General features: G+C 52.8%; 1 protein-coding gene across 2 annotated transcripts in view; it reads left to right on the plus strand.

The window, feature by feature from the left end:
- ANKRD53 (ankyrin repeat domain 53) overlaps positions 1 to 20867 on the plus strand; it is a 152947-nt gene that overhangs the window by 57011 nt on the left and 75069 nt on the right. For both annotated transcript variants that reach the window (XM_063925307.1, XM_063925306.1), the window contains one exon: positions 18288 to 18487. In XM_063925307.1, the coding sequence (XP_063781377.1) occupies positions 18288 to 18487 (200 nt within the window). The remainder of the gene's footprint in view (positions 1 to 18287; positions 18488 to 20867) is intronic.

A 20867-nucleotide genomic window follows, 5' to 3' on the forward strand; every position in this document is an offset into this window, starting at 1 on the left:
GGTGAGGGGTGTGTCACAGCCAGCTGCCCGCAGCACGTTACATAATAACCAGGAGCCAGCTGCAGGCAGAGAGGTGAGGGGTGTGTCACAGCACAGCTGCCTGCAGCACATTACATAATAACCAGGAGCCCAGCTGCAGGCAGAGAGGTGAGGGGTGTGTCACAGCACAGCTGCCTGCAGCACATTACATAATAACCAGGAGCACAGCTGCAGGCAGAGAGGTGAGGGGTGTGTCACAGCACAGCTGCCTGCAGAACATTACATAATAGCCAGGAGCCCAGCTGCAGGCAGAGAGGTGAGGGGTGTGTCACAGCACAGCTGCCTGCATAACATTACATAACAGCCAGGAGCCCAGCTGCAGACAGGCAGAGAGGTGATGGGTGTGTCACAGCAAAGCTGCCTGCAGAACATTTTATAATAGCCAGGAGCCCAGCTGCAGGCAGAGAGGTGAGGGGTGTGTCACAGCACAGCTGCCTGCAGAACATTACATAATAGCCAGGAGTCCAGCTGCATGCAGACGTGAGGGGTGTGCCACAGCACAGCTGCCTGCAGCACATTACATGATAGCCAGGAGTCCAGCTGCAGACATACAGGTGAGGAGCGTGTCACAGCACAGCTGCCTGCAGAACATTACATAACAGCCAGGAGCCCAGCTGAAGGCAGAGAGGTGAGGGGTGTGTCACAGCACAGCTGCCCGCAGCACGTTACATAATAACCAGGAGCCCAGCTGCCTGCAGAACATTACATAATAGCCAGGAGCTCAGATGCAGGCAGAGAGGTGAGGAGCGTGGCACAGCACAGCTGCCTGCATAAGATTACATAATATCCAGAAATCCAGCTGCAGGCAGAGTTGAGGGGTGTGTCACAGCACAGCTGCCCGCATCACGTTACATAATAGCCAGGATCCCAGCTAAAGGCAGAGTTAAGGGGTGTGTCACAGCACAGCTGCCCGCATCACGTTACATAATAGCCAGGATCCCAGCTGCAGACAGAGAGGTGAGGGGTGTGCCACAGCACAGCTGCCCGCAGCACATTACATAATAGCCAGGAGTCCAGCTGCAGGCAGAGAGGTGAGGAGCGTGTCACAGCACAGCTGTCTGCAGAACATTACATAATAGCCAAGAGCCCAGCTGCAGGCAGAGTGGTGAGGAGCGTGTCACAGCTGTATAGCTTTAATAGCCAGGAGTCCAGCTGCAGGCAGAGGTGAGGGGTGTGTCACAGCACAGCTGCCTGCAGAACATTACATAATAGCCAGGAGCCCAGCTGCAGGCAGAGAGGTGAGGAGCGTGTCACAGCACAGCTGTCTGCAGACATACAGGTGAGGAGCGTGTCACAGCACAGCTGCCTGCAGAACATTACATAACAGCTAGGAGCCCAGCTGAAGGCAGAGAGGTGAGGGGTGTGTCACAGCACAGCTGCCCGCAGCACGTTACATAATAACCAGGAGCCCAGCTGCCTGCAGAACATTACATAATAGCCAGGAGCTCAGATGCAGGCAGAGAGGTGAGGAGCGTGGCACAGCACAGCTGCCTGCATAAGATTACATAATATCCAGAAATCCAGCTGCAGGCAGAGTTGAGGGGTGTGTCACAGCACAGCTGCCCGCATCACGTTACATAATAGCCAGGATCCCAGCTAAAGGCAGAGTTAAGGGGTGTGTCACAGCACAGCTACCCGCATCACGTTACATAATAGCCAGGATCCCAGCTGCAGGCAGAGAGGTGAGGGGTGTGTCACAGCACAGCTGCCTGCAGAACATTACATAATAGCCAGGAGCCCAGCTGCAGGCAGAGAGGTGAGGAGCGTGTCACAGCACAGCTGTCTGCAGAACATTACATAATAGCCAGGAGCCCAGCTACAGGCAGAGAGGTGAGGAGCGTGTCACAGCACAGCTGCCTGCATAACATTACATAATAGCCAGAAATCCAGATGCAGGCAGAGGTGAGGGGTGTGTCACAGCACAGCTGCCCGCAGCACATTACATGATAGCCAGGAGTCCAGCTGCAGGCAGAGAGGTGAGGAGCGTGTCACAGCACCGCTGCCTGCACAACATTACATAATAGCCAGGAGCCGAGCTGCAGGCAGAGAGGTGAGGGGTGTGTCACAGCACAGCTGCCCGCAGCACGTTACATAATAACCAGGAGCCCAGCTGCAGGCAGAGAGGTGAGGGGTGTGTCACAGCACAGCGGCCCGCAGCACATTACATAATAATCAGGAGCCCAGCTGCAGACAGAGAGGTGAGGGGTGTGCCACAGCACAGCTGCCTGCAGAACATTACATAATAGCCAGGGGCCCAGATGCAGGCAGAGAGGTGAGGAGCGTGTCACAGCACAGCTGTCTGCATAACATTACATAATAGCCAGGAGTCCAGCTGCAGGCAGAGGTGACGGGTGTGTCCCAGCACAGCTGCCTGCAGAACATTACATAATAGCCAGGAGCCCAGCTGCAGGCAGAGAGATGAGGGGTGTGCCACAGCACAGCTGCCCGCAGCACATTACATGATAGCCAGGAGTCCAGCTGCAGACAGAGAGGTGAGGAGCGTGTCACAGCACCGCTGCCTGCAGAACATTACATAATAGCCAGGAGCCCAGCTGCAGGCAGAGAGGTGAGGGGTGTGTCACAGCACAGCTGCCCGCAGCACGTTACATAATAACCAGGAGCCCAGCTGCAGGCAGAGAGGTGAGGGGTGTGTCACAGCACAGCGGCCCGCAGCACATTACATAATAACCAGGAGCCCAGCTGCAGGCAGAGAGGTGAGGGGTGTGTCACAGCACAGCTGCCTGCAGAACATTACATAATAGCCAGGAGCCCAGCTGCAGGCAGAGAGGTGAGGAGCGTGTCACAGCACAGCTGCCTGCATAACATTACATAATAGCCAGGAGTGTAGCTGCAGGCAGAGTTGAGGGGTGTGTCACAGCACAGCTGGCTGCAGCACGTTACATAATAGCCAGGAGCCCAGCTGCAGGCAGAGAGGTGAGGGGTGTGCCACAGCACAGCTGCCCACAGCACATTACATAATAGCCAGGAGTCCAGCTGCAGGCAGAGAGGTGAGGAGCGTGTCACAGCACAGCTGCCTGCAGAACATTACATAATAATCAGGAGCCCAGCTGCAGGCGGAGAGGTAGGGAGTGTGCCACAGTACAGCTGCCTGCAGCACATTACATAATTATCAGGAGCCAGCTGCAGGCAGAGAGGTGAGGTGTGTGCCACGGCACAGCTGCCCGCTAGCACATTACATAATAGCCAGGAGTCCAGCTAAAGACAAGCAGAGAGGTGAGGGCTGTGCCACCGCACAGGTGCCCGCAGGACATTAAATAATAACCAGGAGCCCCGCTGCAAGCAGGCAGGGAGGTGAGGGGTGTGCCACAGCACAGCTGCCTGCAGCACATTACATTTCTCTGACGTCCTAAGTGGATGCTGGGACTCCGTAAGGACCATGGGGATTAGCGGCTCCGCAGGAGACTGGGCACAACTAAAGAAAGCTTTAGGACTACCTGGTGTGCACTGGCTCCTCCCACTAAGACCCTCCTCCAGACCTCAGTTAGATTCTTGTGCCCGGCTGAGCTGGATGCACACTAGGGGCTCTCCTGAGCTCCTAGAAAGAAAGTATATTTTAGGTTTTTTATTTTACAGTGAGATCTGCTGGCAACAGACTCACTGCAGCGAGGGACTAAGGGGAGAAGAAGCGAACCTACCTAACTGGTGGTAGCTTGGGCTTCTTAGGCTACTGGACACCATTATTCCAGAGGGATCGACCGCATGGAACCGGCCATTGATGTTCGGTCCCGGAGCCGCGCCGCCGGCCCCCTTACAGAGCCAGAAGCAAGAAGTGTTCCGGAAAATCGGCAGCAGAAGACTTCAGTCTTCACCAAGGTAGCGCACAGCACAGCACTGCAGCTGTGCGCCATTGCTCCTCATGCACACCTCACACTCCGGTCACTGATGGGTGCAGGGCGCTGGGGGGGGGCGCCCTGAGCAGCAATATAAACACCTTGCCTGGCAAAATCATCACAATATATAGCCCCAGAGGCTATATATGTGATAAATACCCCTGCCAGAATCCATAAAAAAGCGGGAGAAAAGTCAGCGAAAAAGGGGCGGAGCTATCTCCCTCAGCACACTGGCGCCATTTTCTCTTCACAGTGCAGCTGGAAGACAGCTCCCCAGGCTCTCCCCTGTAGTTTTCAGGCTCAAAGGGTTAAAAAGAGAGGGGGGGCACTAAATTTAGGCGCAATATTGTTTATACAAGCAGCTATTGTGGGAAAAATCACTCAGTTATAGTGTTAATCCCTGCATTATATAGCGCTCTGGTGTGTGCTGGCATACTCTCTCTCTGTCTCCCCAAAGGACTTTGTGGGGTCCTGTCCTCAGTCAGAGCATTCCCTGTGTGTGTGGTGTGTCGGTACGGCTGTGTCGACATGTGGGATGAGGAAGGTTGCGTGGAGGTGGAGCAGAGGCCGATAAATGGGATGTCGCCCCCTGTGGGGCCGACACCAGAGTGGATGGATAGGTGGAAGGTATTGGCCGACAATGTCAACTCCTTACATGGAAGGCTGGATGACGTAAAACAGCTGTGGGACAGCTGGCCTCTCAGCCCGCGCCTGCCCAGGCGTCTCAAAGGCCATCAGGGGCTCAAAAAAGCGCCCGTTACCTCAGATGGCAGACACAGATGTCGACACGGAGTCTGACTCCAGTGTCGACGAGGTTGAGACATATACACAATCCACTAGGAACATCCGTTACATGATCTCGGCAATGAAAAATGTGTTACGCATTTCTGACATGAACCCAAGTACCACATAAAAGGGGTTTTATTTTTGGGGAGAAAAAGCAGCCAGTGTTTTGTTCCCCCATCAGATGAATGAATGAAGTGTGTAAAGTAGCGTGGGTTCCCCCGATAAGAAACTGGTAATTTCTAAAAAGTTACTGATGGCGTACCCTTTCCCGCCAGAGGATAGGTCACGTTGGGAGATATCCCTTAGGGTGGATAAGGCGCTCACACGTTTGTCAAAAAAGGTGGCACTGCCGTCTTAGGATACGGCCACCTTGAAGGAGCCTGCTGATAAAAAGCAGGAGGCTATCCTGAAGTCTGTATATACACACTCAGGTTATATACTGAGACCTGCAATTGCCTCAGCATAAATAGTGCTGCTGCAGCGTGGTCTGATACCCAGTCAGATAATATTAATACTCTAAGACAGGGATAATAGTTTGCTAACATAGAGCATATTAAAGACGTCGTCTTAGATATAAAGGATGCACAGAGGGATATTTGCCGGCTGGCATCCAGAATTAATGCAATGTCCATTCTGCCAGGAGGGTATTAGAAACCCGGCAGTGGACAGGTGATGCTCCCTATAAAAGGCACATGGAGATTCTGCCTTATAAGGGTGAGGAATTGTTTGGGGATGGTCTCTGGGACCTCGTATCCACAGCAACAGCTGGGAAGAAAATTTTTTTACCTCAGGTTTCCTCACAGCCTAAGAAGCACTGTATTTTCAGGTACAGTCCTTTCGGCTTCAGAAAAGCAAGCGGGTCAAAGGCGCTTCCTTTCTGCACAGAGACAAGGGGAGAAGGAAAAAGCTGCACCAGCAGCCAGTTCCCAGGATCAAAAATCTTCCCCCGCTTCCTCTGAGTCCACCGCATGACGTTGGGGCTCCACAGGTGGAGACAGGTGCGGTGGGGGCGCGTCTCGGGAACTTCAGGGACCAGTGGGCTTGGTATCACTGGACATCAAGGATGCTTACCTGCATGTCCCTATTTACCCTCTTCACCAGGAGTACCTCAAAATTGTGGTACAGGATTGTCATTACCAATTCCAGACGTTGCCGTTGGTCTGTCCCCGGCACCGAGGTATTTACCAAGGTAATGGCCGAAATAATTATCCCGTACTTGGACGATCTCCTTATAAAGGCGAGGTCCAGGGAGCAGTTGTTCGGCGGAGTAGCACTATCTCGGGAAGTGCTACAACAGCACGGCTGGATTCTGAATATTCCAAAGTCGCCAGCCTTCGAGGCTGGGGGGCAGTCACACAGGGAAGAAACTTCCAAGGCTATGGAAAAGTCAGGAGACTTCCCTACACATAAATATTCTGGAACTAAGGGCCATTTACAATGCCCTACGTCAGGCTAGACCCCTGCTTCAACACCGGCCGGTGCTGATCCAGTCAGACAACATCACGGCGGTCGCTCATGTAAACCGACAGGGCGGCACAAGAAGCAGGATGGCGATGGCAGAAGCCACAAGGATTCTCCGATGGGCGGAAAATCATGTGTTAGCACTGTCAGCAGTGTTCATTCCCGGAGTGGACAACTGAGAAGCAGACTTTCTCAGAAGACACGACCTCCACCCGGGAGAGTGGGGACTTCATCCAGAAGTTTTCCAAATGATTGTACACCGTTGGGAAAGGCCACAGGTGGACATGATGGCGTCCCGCCTCAACAAAAAGCTACAAAGATATTGCGCCAGGTCAAGGGACCCTCAGGCGATAGCTGTGGACGCTCTGGTAACACCGTGGGTGTACCAGTCGGTGTGTGTGTTCCCTTCTCTGCCTCTCTTACCCAGGGTAATGAGAATAATAAGAAGGAGAGGAGTAAGAACTATACTCATTGTTCCGGGTTGGCCAAGAAGAGCTTGGTAACCAGAACTCCAGGAAATGATCTCAGAGGACCCATGGCCTCTGCCGCTCAGACAGGACCTGCTGCAGCAGGGGGCCTGTCTGTTCCAAGACGTACCGCGGCTGCGTTTGACGGCATGGCGGTTGAACGCCGGATCCTGAAGGAAAAGGGCATTCCGGAGGAAGTTATCCCTACGCTATTTAAAGCTAGGAAAGAAGTGAACGCAAACCATTATCACCGCATATGGTGGAAATATGTTGCGTGCTGTGAGGCCAGGAAGGCCCCAAAGGAGAAATTTCAGCTAGGTCGATTTCTGCACTTCCTACAGTCAGAGGTGACTATGGGCCTAAAATTGGGTTCCATGAAGGTCCAGATTTCGGCTCTATCGATTTTCTTCCAAAATAGAACTGGCTTCACTGCCTGAAGTTCTGACTTTTGTTAAGGGAGTGCTGCATAGTCAGCCCCCGTTTGTGCCTCAAGTGGCACCGTGGGATCTCAACGTTGTGTTGGATTTCCTGAAGTCGCATTGGGTTGAGCCACTTAAATCCGTGGAGCTACAATACCTCACGTGGAAAGTGGTCATGCTGTGGGCCGTGGCGTCGGCCAGGCGTGTATCAGAATTGGCGGCTTTGTCATACAAAAGCCCTTATCTGTATTTTATATGGATAAGGCGGAATTGAGGACTCGTTCCCAATTCCTTCCTAAGGTGGTATCAGTTTTTCATGTGAACCAACCTATTGTGGTGCCTGCGGCTACTTGAGACTTGGAGGATTCCAAGTTACTGGACGTAGTCAGGGCCCTGAAAAGTATATGTTTCCAGGACGGCTGGAGTCAGGAAAACTGACTCGCTATTTATCCTGTATGCACCCAACAAGCTGGGTGCTCCTACTTCTAAGCAGACTATTGCTCGCTGGATCTGTAGCACGATTCAACTTGCACATGCTGCGGCTGGACTGCCGCACCCTAAATCTGTAAAAATAAGAATTTACTTACCGATAATTCTATTTCTCGTAGTCCGTAGTGGATGCTGGGGACTCCGTAAGGACCATGGGGAATAGCGGCTCCGCAGGAGACTGGGCACAAAAGTAAAGCTTTAGAACTACCTGGTGTGCACTGGCTCCTCCCCCTATGACCCTCCTCCAAGCCTCAGTTAGGATACTGTGCCCGGACGAGCGTACACAATAAGGAAGGATTTTGAATCCCGGGTAAGACTCATACCAGCCACACCAATCACACCATATAACTTGTGATCTAAACCCAGTTAACAGCATGATAACAGAGGAGCCTCTAGAAAAGATGGCTCACTACAGCAATAACCCGATTTTTTGGTAACAATAACTATGTACCAGTATTGCAGACAATCCGCACTTGGGATGGGCGCCCAGCATCCACTACGGACTACGAGAAATAGAATTATCGGTAAGTAAATTCTTATTTTCTCTAACGTCCTAAGTGGATGCTGGGGACTCCGTAAGGACCATGGGGATTATACCAAAGCTCCCAAACGGGCGGGAGAGTGCGGATGACTCTGCAGCACCAAATGAGAGAACTCCAGGTCCTCCTCAGCCAGGGTATCAAATTTGTAGAATTTTACAAACGTATTTGCTCCTGACCAAGTAGCTGCTCGGCAAAGTTGTAAAGCCGAGACCCCTCGGGCAGCCGCCCAAGATGAGCCCACCTTCCTTGTGGAATGGGCTTTTACAGATTTTGGCTGTGGCAGGCCTGCCACAGAATGTGCAAGCTGAATTGTACTACAAATCCAACGAGCAATAGTCTGCTTAGAAGCAGGAGCACCCAGCTTGTTGGGTGCATACAGAATAAACAACGAGTCAGATTTTCTGACTCCAGCCGTCCTGGAAACCTATATTTCCAGGGCTCTGACAACGTCTAGCAACTTGGAGTCCTCCAAGTCCCTAGTAGCCGCAGGCACCACAATAGGTTGATTCAGGTGAAACGCTGAAAACCACCTTAGGGAGAAACTGAGGACAAGTCCTCAATTCCCCCTGTCCGAATGGAAAATCAGATGAGGGCTTTTACAGGATAAAGCCGCCAATTCTGACACGCACCTGGCCCAGGCCAGGGCCAACAGCATGACCACTTTCCATGTGAGATATTTTAACTCCACATTTTTAAGTGGTTCAAACCAATGTGACTTTTGGAACCCAAAACCTACATTTAGATCCCAAGGTGCCACTGGAGGCACAAAAGGAGGCTGTATATACAGTACCCCTTTCACAAACGTCTGAACTTCAGGGACTGAAGCTAGTTCTTTTTGGAAGAAAATTGACAGGGCCGAAATTTGAACCTTAATGGACCCCCATTTCAGGCCCATAGACACTCCTGTTTGCAGGAAATGTAGGAATCGACCTGGTTGAAAATTCCTCCGTCGGGGCCTTACTGTCCTCGCACCACGCAACATATTTTCGCCAAATGCGGTGATAATGTTTTGCGGTTATATCTTTCCTGGCTTTGATCAGGATAGGGATGACTTCATCCGGAATGCCTTTTTCCTTCAGGATCCGGCGTTCAACCGCCCTGCCGTTAAACGCAGCCGCGGTAAGTCTTGGAACAGACAGGGTCCTTGCTGGAGCAGGTCCCTTCTTAGAGGTAGAGGCCACGGATCCTCCGTGAGCATCTCTTGAAGTTCCGGTTACCAAGTCCTTCTTGGCCAATCCGGAGCCACGAATATAGTGCTTACTCCTCTCCATCTTATAATTCTCAGTACCTTGGTTATGAGAGGCAGAGGAGGGAACACATACACTGACTGGTACACCCACTGTGTTACCAGAGCGTCTACAGCTATTGCCTGAGGGTCCCTTGACCTGGCGCAATACTTGTCGAGTTTTATAAACATGTGGAAGACTTCTGGGTGAAGTCCCCACTCTCCCGGGTGGAGGTCGTGTCTGCTGAGGAAGTCTGCTTCCCAGTTGTCCACTCCCGGAATGAATACTGCTGACAGTGCTATCACATGATTTTCCGCCCAGCGAAGAATCCTTGCAGCTTCTGCCATTGCCCTTCTGCTTCTTGTGTCACCCTGTCTGTTTACGTGGGTGACTGCCGTGATGTTGTCCGAATGGATCAACTCCGGGTGACCTTGAAGCAGAGGTCTTGCTGAGCTTAGAGCATTGTAAATGGCCCTTAGCTTCAGGATATTTATGTGAAGTGATGTCTCCAGGCTTGACCATAAGCTCTGGAAATTCCTTCCCTGTGTGACTGCTCCCCAGCCTCGCAGGCTGGCATCCGTGGTCACCAGGACCCAGTCCTGAATGTGCGGCCCTCTAGAAGATGAGCACTCTGCAACCACCACAGGAGAGACACCCTTGTGCTTGGTGACAGGGTTATCCGCTGATGCATCTGAAGATGCGACCCAGACCATTTGTCCGGCAGGTCCCACTGGAAAGTTCTTGCGTGGAATCTGCCGCATGGGATTGCTTCATAGGAAGCCACCATTTTTCCCAGAACCATTTCATTGATGTACTGAGACTTGGCTCGGTTATAGGAGGTTCCCGACTAGCTCGGATAACTCCCTGACTTTCTCCTCCGGGAGAAACACCTTTTTCTGAACTGTGTCCAGGATCATCCCTAAGAACAGAAGACGAGTCGTCGGAATCAGCTGCGATTTTGGAATATTGAGAATCCAATCGTGCTGCCGCAACACTACCTGAGATAGTGCTACACCGACCTCCAACTGTTCCCTGGATCTTACCCTTATCAGGGAATCGTCCAAGTAAGGGATAACTAAAATTCCCTTCCTTCGAAGGAGTATCATCATTTCGGCCATTACCTTGGTAAAGACCCGGGGTGCCGTGGACCATCCATACGGCAGCGTCTGAACTGATAGTGACAGTTCTGTACCATAAACCTGAGGTACCCTTGGTGAGAAGGGTAAATTGGGACATGAAAGTAAGCATCCTTGATGTCCCGAGACATCATGTAGTCCCCTTCTTCCAGGTTCGCAATCACTGCTCTGAGTGACTCAATCTTGAATTTGAACCTCTGTATGTAAGTGTTCAAAGATTTTAGATTTAGAATCGGTCTCACCGAGCCGTCCGGCTTCGGTACCACAACAGTGTGGAATAATACCCCGTTCCCTGTTGCAAGAGGGGTACCTTGATTATCACCTGCTGGGAATACAGCTTGTGAATGGCTTCCAAAACTGTCTCCCTGTCAGAAGGAGACATCGGTAAAGCCGACTTTAGAAAACGGCGAGGGGGAGACGTCTCGAATTCCAATTTGTACCCCTGAGATATCACCTGAAGGATCCAGGGGTCTACTTGCGAGTGAGCCCACTGCGCGCTGAAATTCATTGAGACGGGCCCCCACCGTGCCTGATTCTGCTTGTAAAGCCCCAGCGTCATACTGAGGGCTTGGCAGAGGCGGGAGAGGGTTTCTGTTCCCGGGAACTGGCTGATTTCTGCAGCCTTTTTCCTCTCCCTCTGTTACGGGGCAGAAATGAGGAACCTTTCGCCCGCTTGCCCACGAAAAGACTGCGCCTGATAATACGGCGTCTTCTCATGTTGAGAGGCGACCTTGGGTACAAACGTGGATTTCCCAGCTGTTGCCGTGGCCACCAGGTCTGAAAGACCGACCCCAAATAACTCCTCCCCTTAATAAGGCAATACTTCCAAATGCCGTTTGGAATCCGCATCACCTGACCACTGTCGTGTCCATAACCCTCTACTGGTAGAAATGGACAACGCACTTAGACTTGATGCCAGTCGGCAAATATTCCGCTGTGCATCACGCATATATAGAAATGCATCTTTCAAATGCTCTATAGGCAATAATATACTGTCCCTATCTAGGGTATCAATATTTTCAGTCAGGGAATCCGACCACGCCAACCCAGCACTGCACATCCAGGCTGAGGCGATTGCTGGTCGCAGTATAACACCAGTATGTGTGTAAATACATTTTAGGATACCCTCCTGCTTTCTATCAGCAGGATCCTTAAGGGCGGCCATCTCAGGAGAGGGTAGAGCCCTTGTTCTTACAAGCGTGTGAGCGCTTTATCCACCCTAGGGGGTGTTTCCCAACGCACCCTAACCTCTGGCGGGAAAGGATATAATGCCAATAACATTTTAGAAATTATCAGTTGTTATCGGGGGAAACCCACGCATCATCACACACCTCATTTAATTTCTCAGATTCAGGAAAACTACAGGTAGTTTTTCCTCACCGAACATAATACCCCTTTTTGGTGGTACTCGTATTATCAGAAATGTGTAAAACATTTTTCATTGCCTCAATCATGTAACGTGTGGCCCTACTGGAAGTCACATTTGTCTCTTCACCGTCGACACTGGAGTCAGTATCCGCGTCGGCGTCTATATCTGCCATCTGAGGTAACGGGCGCTTTAGAGCCCCTGACGGCCTATGAGACGTCTGGACAGGCACAAGCTGAGTAGCCGGCTGTCTCATGTCAACCACTGTCTTTTATACAGAGCTGACACTGTCACGTAATTCCTTCCAACAGTTCATCCACTCAGGTGTCGACCCCCTAGGGGGTGACATCACTATTACAGGCAATCTGCTCCGTCTCCACATCATTTTTCTCCTCATACATGTCGACACAAACGTACCGACACACAGCACACACACAGGGAATGCTCTGATAGAGGACAGGACCCCACTAGCCCTTTGGGGAGACAGAGGGAGAGTTTGCCAGCACACACCAGAGCGCTATATATATATACAGGGATAACCTTATATAAGTGTTTTTCCCCTTATAGCTGCTGTATTGTTAATACTGCGCCTAATTAGTGCCCCCCTCTCTTTTTTAACCCTTTCTGTAGTGTAGTGACTGCAGGGGAGAGACAGGGAGCTTCCCTCCAACTGAGCTGTGAGGGAAAATGGCGCCAGTGTGCTGAGGAGATAGGCTCCGCCCCTTTTTCGCGGACTTTTCTCCTGCTTTTTTATGGATTCTGGCAGGGGTTAAAATTCATCCATATAGCCCTGGGGGCTATATGTGATGTATTTTCGCCAGCCAAGGTGTTTTTATTGCTGCTCAGGGCGCCCCCCCCTAGCGCCCTGCACCCTCAGTGACCGAAGTGTGAAGTGTGCTGAGGAGCAATGGCGCACAGCTGCAGTGCTGTGCGCTACCTTGGTGAAGACAGGACGTCTTCTGCCGCCGATTTTCCGGACCTCTTCTGTCTTCTGGCTCTGTAAGGGGGCCGGCGGCGCGGCTCTGGGACCCATCCATGGCTGGGCCTGTGATCGTCCCTCTGGAGCTAATGTCCAGTAGCCTAAGAAGCCCAATCCACTCTGCACGCAGGTGAGTTCGCTTCTTCTCCCCTTAGTCCCTCGATGCAGTGAGCCTGTTGCCAGCAGGTCTCACTGAAAATAAAAAACCTAAAACTAAACTTTTCACTAAGCAGCTCAGGAGAGCCACCTAGTGTGCACCCTTCTCGTTCGGGCACAAAAATCTAACTGAGGCTTGGAGGAGGGTCATAGGGGGAGGAGCCAGTGCACACCAGGTAGTTCTAAAGCTTTACTTTTGTGCCCAGTCTCCTGCGGAGCCGCTATTCCCCATGGTCCTTACGGAGTCCCCAGCATCCACTTAGGACGTTAGAGAAAGCCCATTCCACGAGAAAAGTGGGCTCTTCTTGGGCGGCTGCCCGAGGGTCTCGGCTTTACAACTTGGCCGAGCTGTTACTTGGTCGGGTTCAAACATTTTTGCAACAGTCTACAAGTTTGATACCCTGGCTGAGGAGGACCTAGAGTTTGCTCATTCGGTGCTGCAGAGTCATCCGCACTCTCCCGCCCGTTTGGGAGCTTTGGTATAATCCCCATGGTCCTTACGGAGTCCCAGCATCCACTTAGGACGTCAGAGAAAATAAGATTTTACTCACCGGTAAATCTATTTCTCGTAGTCCGTAGTGGATGCTGGGCGCCCATCCCAAGTGCGGATTGTCTGCAATTCTTGTATATAGTTATTGTTTAACTAAAGGGTTATTGTTGAGCCATCTGTTGAGAGGCTCAGTTATATTTCATACTGTTAACTGGGTATAGTATCACGAGTTATACGGTGTGATTGGTGTGGCTGGTATGAGTCTTACCCGGGATTCAAAATCCTTCCTATGTGTGTCAGCTCTTCCGGGCACAGTATCCTAACTGAGGTCTGGAGGAGGGTCTTAGTGGGAGGAGCCAGTGCACACCAGGTAGTCCTAAAGCTTTCTTTAGTTGTGCCCAGTCTCCTGCGGAGCCGCTAATCCCCATGGTCCTTACGGAGTCCCAGCATCCACTACGGACTACGAGAAATAGATTTACCGGTGAGTAAAATCTTATTATTAGCCAGGAGTCCAGCTAAATACAAGCATAAAGGTGAGGGGAGTCACAGCACAGGTGCCCGCAGAACATTAAATAATAACCAGGAGCCCAGCTGCAGGCAGACAGAGAGGTGAGGGGTGTGTCACAGCACAGCTGCCTGCAGAACATTACATAATAATCAGGAGCCCAGCTGGAAGCAGAGAGGTGAGGGGTGTGTCACCCCACACCTGCCTGCAGAACATTACATAATAGCCATGAGCCCAGCTTCAGGTAGAGAGGTGAGGGGTGTGTCACAGCACAGCTGCCTGCAGCACATTACATACTAACCAGGAGTCAACTGCAGGCAGAGCGGTGAGTAATGTGTCACAGCAGAGCTACCTGTTGCACATTACATAATGACCAGGGCCCAGCTGCAGGCAGAGAGGTGAGGGGTGTGTCACAGCACAGCTGCCTGCAGAACATTACATAATAATCAGGAGCCCAGCTGCAGGCAGAGAGGTGAGGAGCGTGAAACAGCACAGCTGCCTGCAGCACATTACATAATAACCAGGAGCCCAGCTGCAGGCAGAGAGGTGAGGGGTGTGTCACAGCACAGCTGCCTGCAGAACATTACATAATAATCAGGAGCCCAGCTGCAGGCAGAGAGGTGAGGGGTGTGTCACAGCACAGGTGCCTGCAGTACATTACATAATAACCAGGAGCCCAGCTGCAGGCAGAGAGGTGAGGAGTATGATGTCACAGCACAGCTGCCTGCAGCACATTACATAATAACCAGGAGCCCAGCTGCAGGCAGAGAGGTGAGGGGTGTGTCACAGCACAGCTGCCTGCAGAACATTACATAATAATCAGGAGCCCAGCTGCAGGCAGAAGGGTGAGGAGTATGATGTCACAGCACAGCTGCCTGCAGCACATTACATAATAACCTGGAGCCCAGCTGCAGGCAGAGAGGTGAGGGGTGTGTCACAGCACAGCTGCCTGCAGAACATTACATAATAATCAGGAGCCCAGCTGCAGGCAGAGAGGTGAGGGGTGTGTCACAGCACAGCTGCCTGCAGCACATTACATAATAACCAGGAGCCCAGCTGCAGGCAGAGAGGTGAGGAGTATGATGTCACAGCACAGCTGCCTGCAGCACATTACATAATAACCAGGAGCCCTGCTGCAGGCAGAGAGGTGAGGGGTGTGTCACAGCACAGCTGCCTGCAGAACATTACATAATAATCAGGAGCCCAGCTGCAGGCAGAGAGGTGAGGAGCGTGAAACAGCACAGCTGCCTGCAGCACATTACATAATAACCAGGAGCCCAGCTGCAGGCAGAGAGGTGAGGGGTGTGTCACAGCACAGCTGCCTGCAGAACATTACATAATAATCAGGAGCCCAGCTGCAGGCAGAGAGGTGAGGGGTGTGTCACAGCACAGGTGCCTGCAGTACATTACATAATAACCAGGAGCCCAGCTGCAGGCAGAGAGGTGAGGAGTATGATGTCACAGCACAGCTGCCTGCAGCACATTACATAATAACCAGGAGCCCAGCTGCAGGCAGAGAGGTGAGGGGTGTGTCACAGCACAGCTGCCTGCAGAACATTACATAATAATCAGGAGCCCAGCTGCAGGCAGAAGGGTGAGGAGTATGATGTCACAGCACAGCTGCCTGCAGCACATTACATAATAACCAGGAGCCCAGCTGCAGGCAGAGAGGTGAGGGGTGTGTCACAGCACAGCTGCCTGCAGAACATTACATAATAATCAGGAGCCCAGCTGCAGGCAGAGAGGTGAGGGGTGTGTCACAGCACAGCTGCCTGCAGCACATTACATAATAACCAGGAGCCCAGCTGCAGGCAGAGAGGTGAGGAGTATGATGTCACAGCACAGCTGCCTGCAGCACATTACATAATAACCAGGAGCCCTGCTGCAGGCAGAGAGGTGAGGGGTGGGTCACAGCACAGCTGCTTGCAGAACATTACATAATAATCAGGAGCCCAGCTGCAGGCAGAAAGGTGAGGAGTATGATGTCACAGAACAGCTGCCTGCAGCACATTACATAATAACCAGGAGCCCAGCTGCAGGCAGAGAGGTGAGGGGTGTGTCACAGCACAGCTGCCTGCAGAACATTACATAATAATCAGGAGCCCAGCTGCAGGCAGAGAGGTGAGGGGTGTGTCACAGCACAGCTGCCTGCAGCACATTACATAATAACCAGGAGCCCAGCTGCAGGCAGAGAGGTGAGGAGTATGATGTCACAGCACAGCTGCCTGCAGCACATTACATAATAACCAGGAGCCCTGCTGCAGGCAGAGAGGTGAGGGGTGGGTCACAGCACAGCTGCTTGCAGAACATTACATAATAATCAGGAGCCCAGCTGCAGGCAGAAAGGTGAGGAGTAAGATGTCACAGAACAGCTGCCTGCAGCACATTACATAATAACCAGGAGCCCAGCGCTGCTTCCAGACTACACCCAACGCTGTGGGATAAATGCTGTAAAACCCAGTTAATCCCCCCTTCCTCCCCCCAGTAATCTGCTGCCATCTGCTTTTGCTACATTATATTATTTCACAAAATCATTTGCAGACAGAACGGTGATTGGGGGGGAAGCTTTGTGGAGTTTAATAATTTAGTTAATTAATTTGCTATGGAGATGATCTTTACCTGCCCAGCCCCTGAATTGCACTATAAGATAAAACTGATGTATTACAGGTTACTGACATGAACACTGACATCACAGTAGGTAGTAAAGGGCATATGTATAAAAATTTGGAAAGGGATTAAATATAGAGCGATAAAGGGAGAGATGTACTAAAGAGAAATTGCAGCAAAAACCCCTGAAAAGTAATGTTTCCAGACTTCGGCCCTCGTTCAGGTCACATCGCAATCGCATTATGCCAGATTTCCATCCAGTGCACACGCACAGGGCCCGATCTGCGTGTACGCAGTCTGGCCAATGCAATCACATTGATTGACAGGCAGAGGCGTTCGCAGGATTGCGACACGGCACTGCGGGGGTGGGACGGTTTATAACAGAATGGGCCGGTGCCGTTTTCGGGGCTACCCAGGCAGGGGTGGTCCATAGTTTTATGCGATTACGTGGCGGGACAGACTTTCTCATGCTAGGGGGCCTTGCCCTGCGTTGGGCGGCCCCAGCTGAAATGTGTTCAACTATAGCAGAAACTGCGCCTGATGCTGCATAGGGTACTTTGGACCTCATTCAGCTTCAGTAGCGGTTTTGATAAAACGGTAATTTTACAACTCAAGCTGAATTAGGCCCTTTGTCGGCACTTCCCCTATGTACTAAGCAACTGTTGCAATGCATTCTGGGGCTTAGAGGCTGTGGGTATAGACAGTTTTTACTGGCGATTCCCTATAGAAGCCTATGAGCTTCTTTCCACAATGTCCTCTGAGAGGGATCCAATCGGATCCCCCCCAGCAGGCGCAGAGTCATAGGAACATAAAATGTGATGGCAAATAACCACTTGGCCCATCTAGTCTGCCCTTTTTTTTTTTAATCCTTTAGGTAATCTCAACCCTTTCTGAGCCTTAGCTGTGCAGAGGGACTCCTGGGGCCAGAACCCAGTAGTCCAGACGGGTGGTCTTCAGGTTGCCAGCGGCCGGGCTCCCGACGACCACCATACCGGCGCTGGAATCACGACCACCGGCATACCGACAGCTTTTCTCCCTCTTGGGGGTCCACGACCCCACCTGGAGGGAGAATCAAGTGGCGCGCCGCAGCGAGCCCGCAAGGGGCTAATTTGCGCTCGCCCAGCTGTTGGTATGCCGGCGGTCGGGATTCCTGCGCCGGTATGCTGGCCACCGGGAGCCCGACCGGCGGCATCACATACTACACCCGTCCAGACATCGCAAAGGGCAGCTCCTATTGGGAGCAGCGGCGGTTACTGCCCTTAGGCTGCAGCGCCGGCCAAAGTGTGCAGATGGGAGCTGGCCAGCACATATGAACATACATGTGAAGTTGTATGTAACATATGTGCTGGCTTCCTTACCCAGGGATCCACAGCCGTCGCACACATGGAAGACAGGCACACACTGCTCAGCCTATCATCAAAAAGCCCGCCCTCAGACTCCTGTGAAACCAGCCAATGAGAGTCTGGGGGCGGGCTTATTGATGATAGGCACACACTGCTCAGCCTATCTTCCATGTGTGCGGTGGCTGTCGACGCAGGTACGGGGAGACAGAGTGTTACTGTGCAGAACTGTCTCTCGTTTTGTTTTCATTATCCCACTGTTTGGTTTGTGCCCTTGTACTGTATGACTGAGCTTTTATTTTATACCGCTTGTCTATGTTACTGTAACTTCTCTATGGACACATGATGGCACCTTACAGATAATAGTGTGATGATAGACACCCGGAGAGACTGACGTCCCTGATGGATGATTCTGTGTTTGGGGACAGGGATTTACAGCGTTGCACATGGCCGCTCTTCATGCTCAGCTCCAGTGCTTGCAGCTGCTCATTGAGGGACACAAGATGGACGTGAACTTTCCCAGCAGGCTTGGATTGAGACCTCTGCACTTGGTTTTAAATCGAAAAAATGGCGTCCGGACGCTGGCGTGTGTGCGGTATTTATTACAGCAAGGAGCTGATGTGAATGCGTAAGTCATGGCATAGATTTTGTCAGTCACAGATTCAATATTCTACATCCCCCATCATACACACACAGAGGGATAGCCTGGTGCACCTACAGTCTACACGGGATGCAGTGCATTTGCCGGCAGTTGGTATCCCGGCGGTCATGATAACGACGCCAGAATCCCAACAGCCAATAATGCCGACTGCCAGTATCCCGGCTCACAGGGGCTATTCTCACTCGCAGGTGTCCACAGCACCCATAGAGCGGGAATAGAACCTGTGGCGAGAGCAGCGAGCACGCAAGGGGAATCTTTGCACTCTCCTTGCTGTCGGCATACTGCCGGCTGGCATCCCGGACACCGGTAATTCATACTGATCCTGTCTACACCGCCAAACTATCACCTGAGGCTATTGGCGAAATAAACAACTAACATAAATGTGCTCAGACGAGCCATGTCCCTCCTAGAATATAAAAACATAAATCTTTCCTGTTTCTAATGTCTATATATAGAGGCCCTATGTAGGCGAGGTGAGCAGACCATTAGCCCTAGTACAGACAGCACCCAGTAAGCACCAAACACTACACCTCCCAACTTCCTGCTATAGGAGACTGTAACGGTATATGCACCATGCTGAGAGGAGGGAATGCTGTTACCGGGAGCAGGGGTGCTGGGACTTGGAGGGAAAGAGACAACAGACTGGGAGTAGGGGTGCTGGCACCGGGAGGGAAAGAGACAGCCGACTGGGAGCAGGGGTGCTGGCACTGGGAGGGAAAAAGACAGCCGACTGGGAGCAGGGGTGCTGGGACTGGGAGGGAAAGAGACAGCCGACTGGGAGCAGGGGTGCTGGGACTGGGAGGGAAAGAGACAACAGACTGGGAGTAGGGGTGCTGGCACCGGGAGGGAAAGAGACAGCTGACTGGGAGCAGGGGTGCTGGCACTGGGAGGGAAAGAGACAGCCGACTGGGAGCAGGGGTGCTTGGACTGGGAGGGAAAGAGACAGCCGACTGGGAGCAGGGGTGCTGGGACTGGGAGGGAAAGAGACAGCAGACTGGGAGCAGGGGTGCTGGGACTGGGAGGGAAAGTGACAGCAGACTGGGAGCAGGGGTGCTGGGACTGGGAGGGAAAGAGACAGCAGACTGGGAGCAGGGGTGCTGGGACTGGGAGGGAAAGAGAGCAGACTGGGAGCAGGGGTGCTGAGACTGGGAGGGAAAGAGACAGCAGACTGGGAGCAGGGGTGCTGAGACTGGGAGGGAAAGAGACAGCAGACTGGGAGCAGGGGTGCTGGGACTGGGAGGGAAAGAGACAGCCGACTGGGAGCAGGGGTGCTGGGACTGGGAGGGAAAGAGACAGCCGACTGGGAGCAGGGGTGCTGGGACTGGGGGCAGGGGTGCTGGGACTTGGAGGGAAAGAGACAACAGACTGGGAGTAGGGGTGCTGGCAGCGGGAGGGAAAGAGACAGCCGACTGGGAGCAGGGGTGCTGGGACTGGGAGGGAAAGAGACAGCAGACTGGGAGCAGGGGTGCTGGGACTGGGAGGGAAAGAGATAGCAGACTGGGAGCAGGGGTGCTGGGACTGGGAGGGAAAGAGATAGCAGACTGGGAGCAGGGGTGCTGGGACTGGGAGGGAAAGAGATAGCAGACTGGGAGCAGGGGTGCTGGGACTGGGAGGGAAGGGGACAGCAGACTGGGAGCAGGGGTGCTGGGACTGGGAGGGAAGGGGACACCAGACTGGGAGCAGGGGTGCCGGGATTGGGAGGGAAAGAGACAGCAGACTGGGAGCAGGGGTGCTGGGACTGGGAGGGAAAGAGACAGCAGACTGGGAGCAGGGGTGCTGAGACTGGGAGGGAAGGGGACACCAGACTGGGAGCAGGGGTGCTGGGACTGGGAGGGAAGGGGACAGCAGACTGGGAGCAGGGGTGCTGAGACTGGGAGGGAAAGAGACAGCAGACTGGGAGTAGGGGTGCTGGCACCGGGAGGGAAAGAGACAGCCGACTGGGAGCAAGGGTGCTGGGACTGGGAGGGAAAAGGACAGCAGACTGGGAGTAGGGGTGCTGGGACTGGGAGGGAAAAGGACAGCAGACTGGGAGCAGGGGTGCTGGGACTGGGAGCGAAAGAGACAGCAGACTGGGAGCAGGGGTGCTGGGACTGGGGGGGGGGGAGGGGACAGCAGACTGGGAGCAGGAGTGCTGGCACTGGGAGGGAAAGAGACAGCCAACTGGGAGCAGGGGTGCTGGGACTGGGAGGGAAAGGGACACCAGACTGGGAGCAGGGGTGCTGAGACTGGGAGGGAAAGAGACAGCAGACTGGGAGCAGGGGTGCTGAGACTGGGAGGGAAAGAGACAGCAGACTGGGAGCAGGGGTGCTGGGACTTGGAGGGAAAGAGACAACAGACTGGGAGTAGG

The sequence above is a fragment of the Pseudophryne corroboree genome, chromosome 1, assembly GCF_028390025.1.
Source record: "Pseudophryne corroboree isolate aPseCor3 chromosome 1, aPseCor3.hap2, whole genome shotgun sequence".
NCBI classification, from domain to species: domain Eukaryota; kingdom Metazoa; phylum Chordata; class Amphibia; order Anura; family Myobatrachidae; genus Pseudophryne; species Pseudophryne corroboree.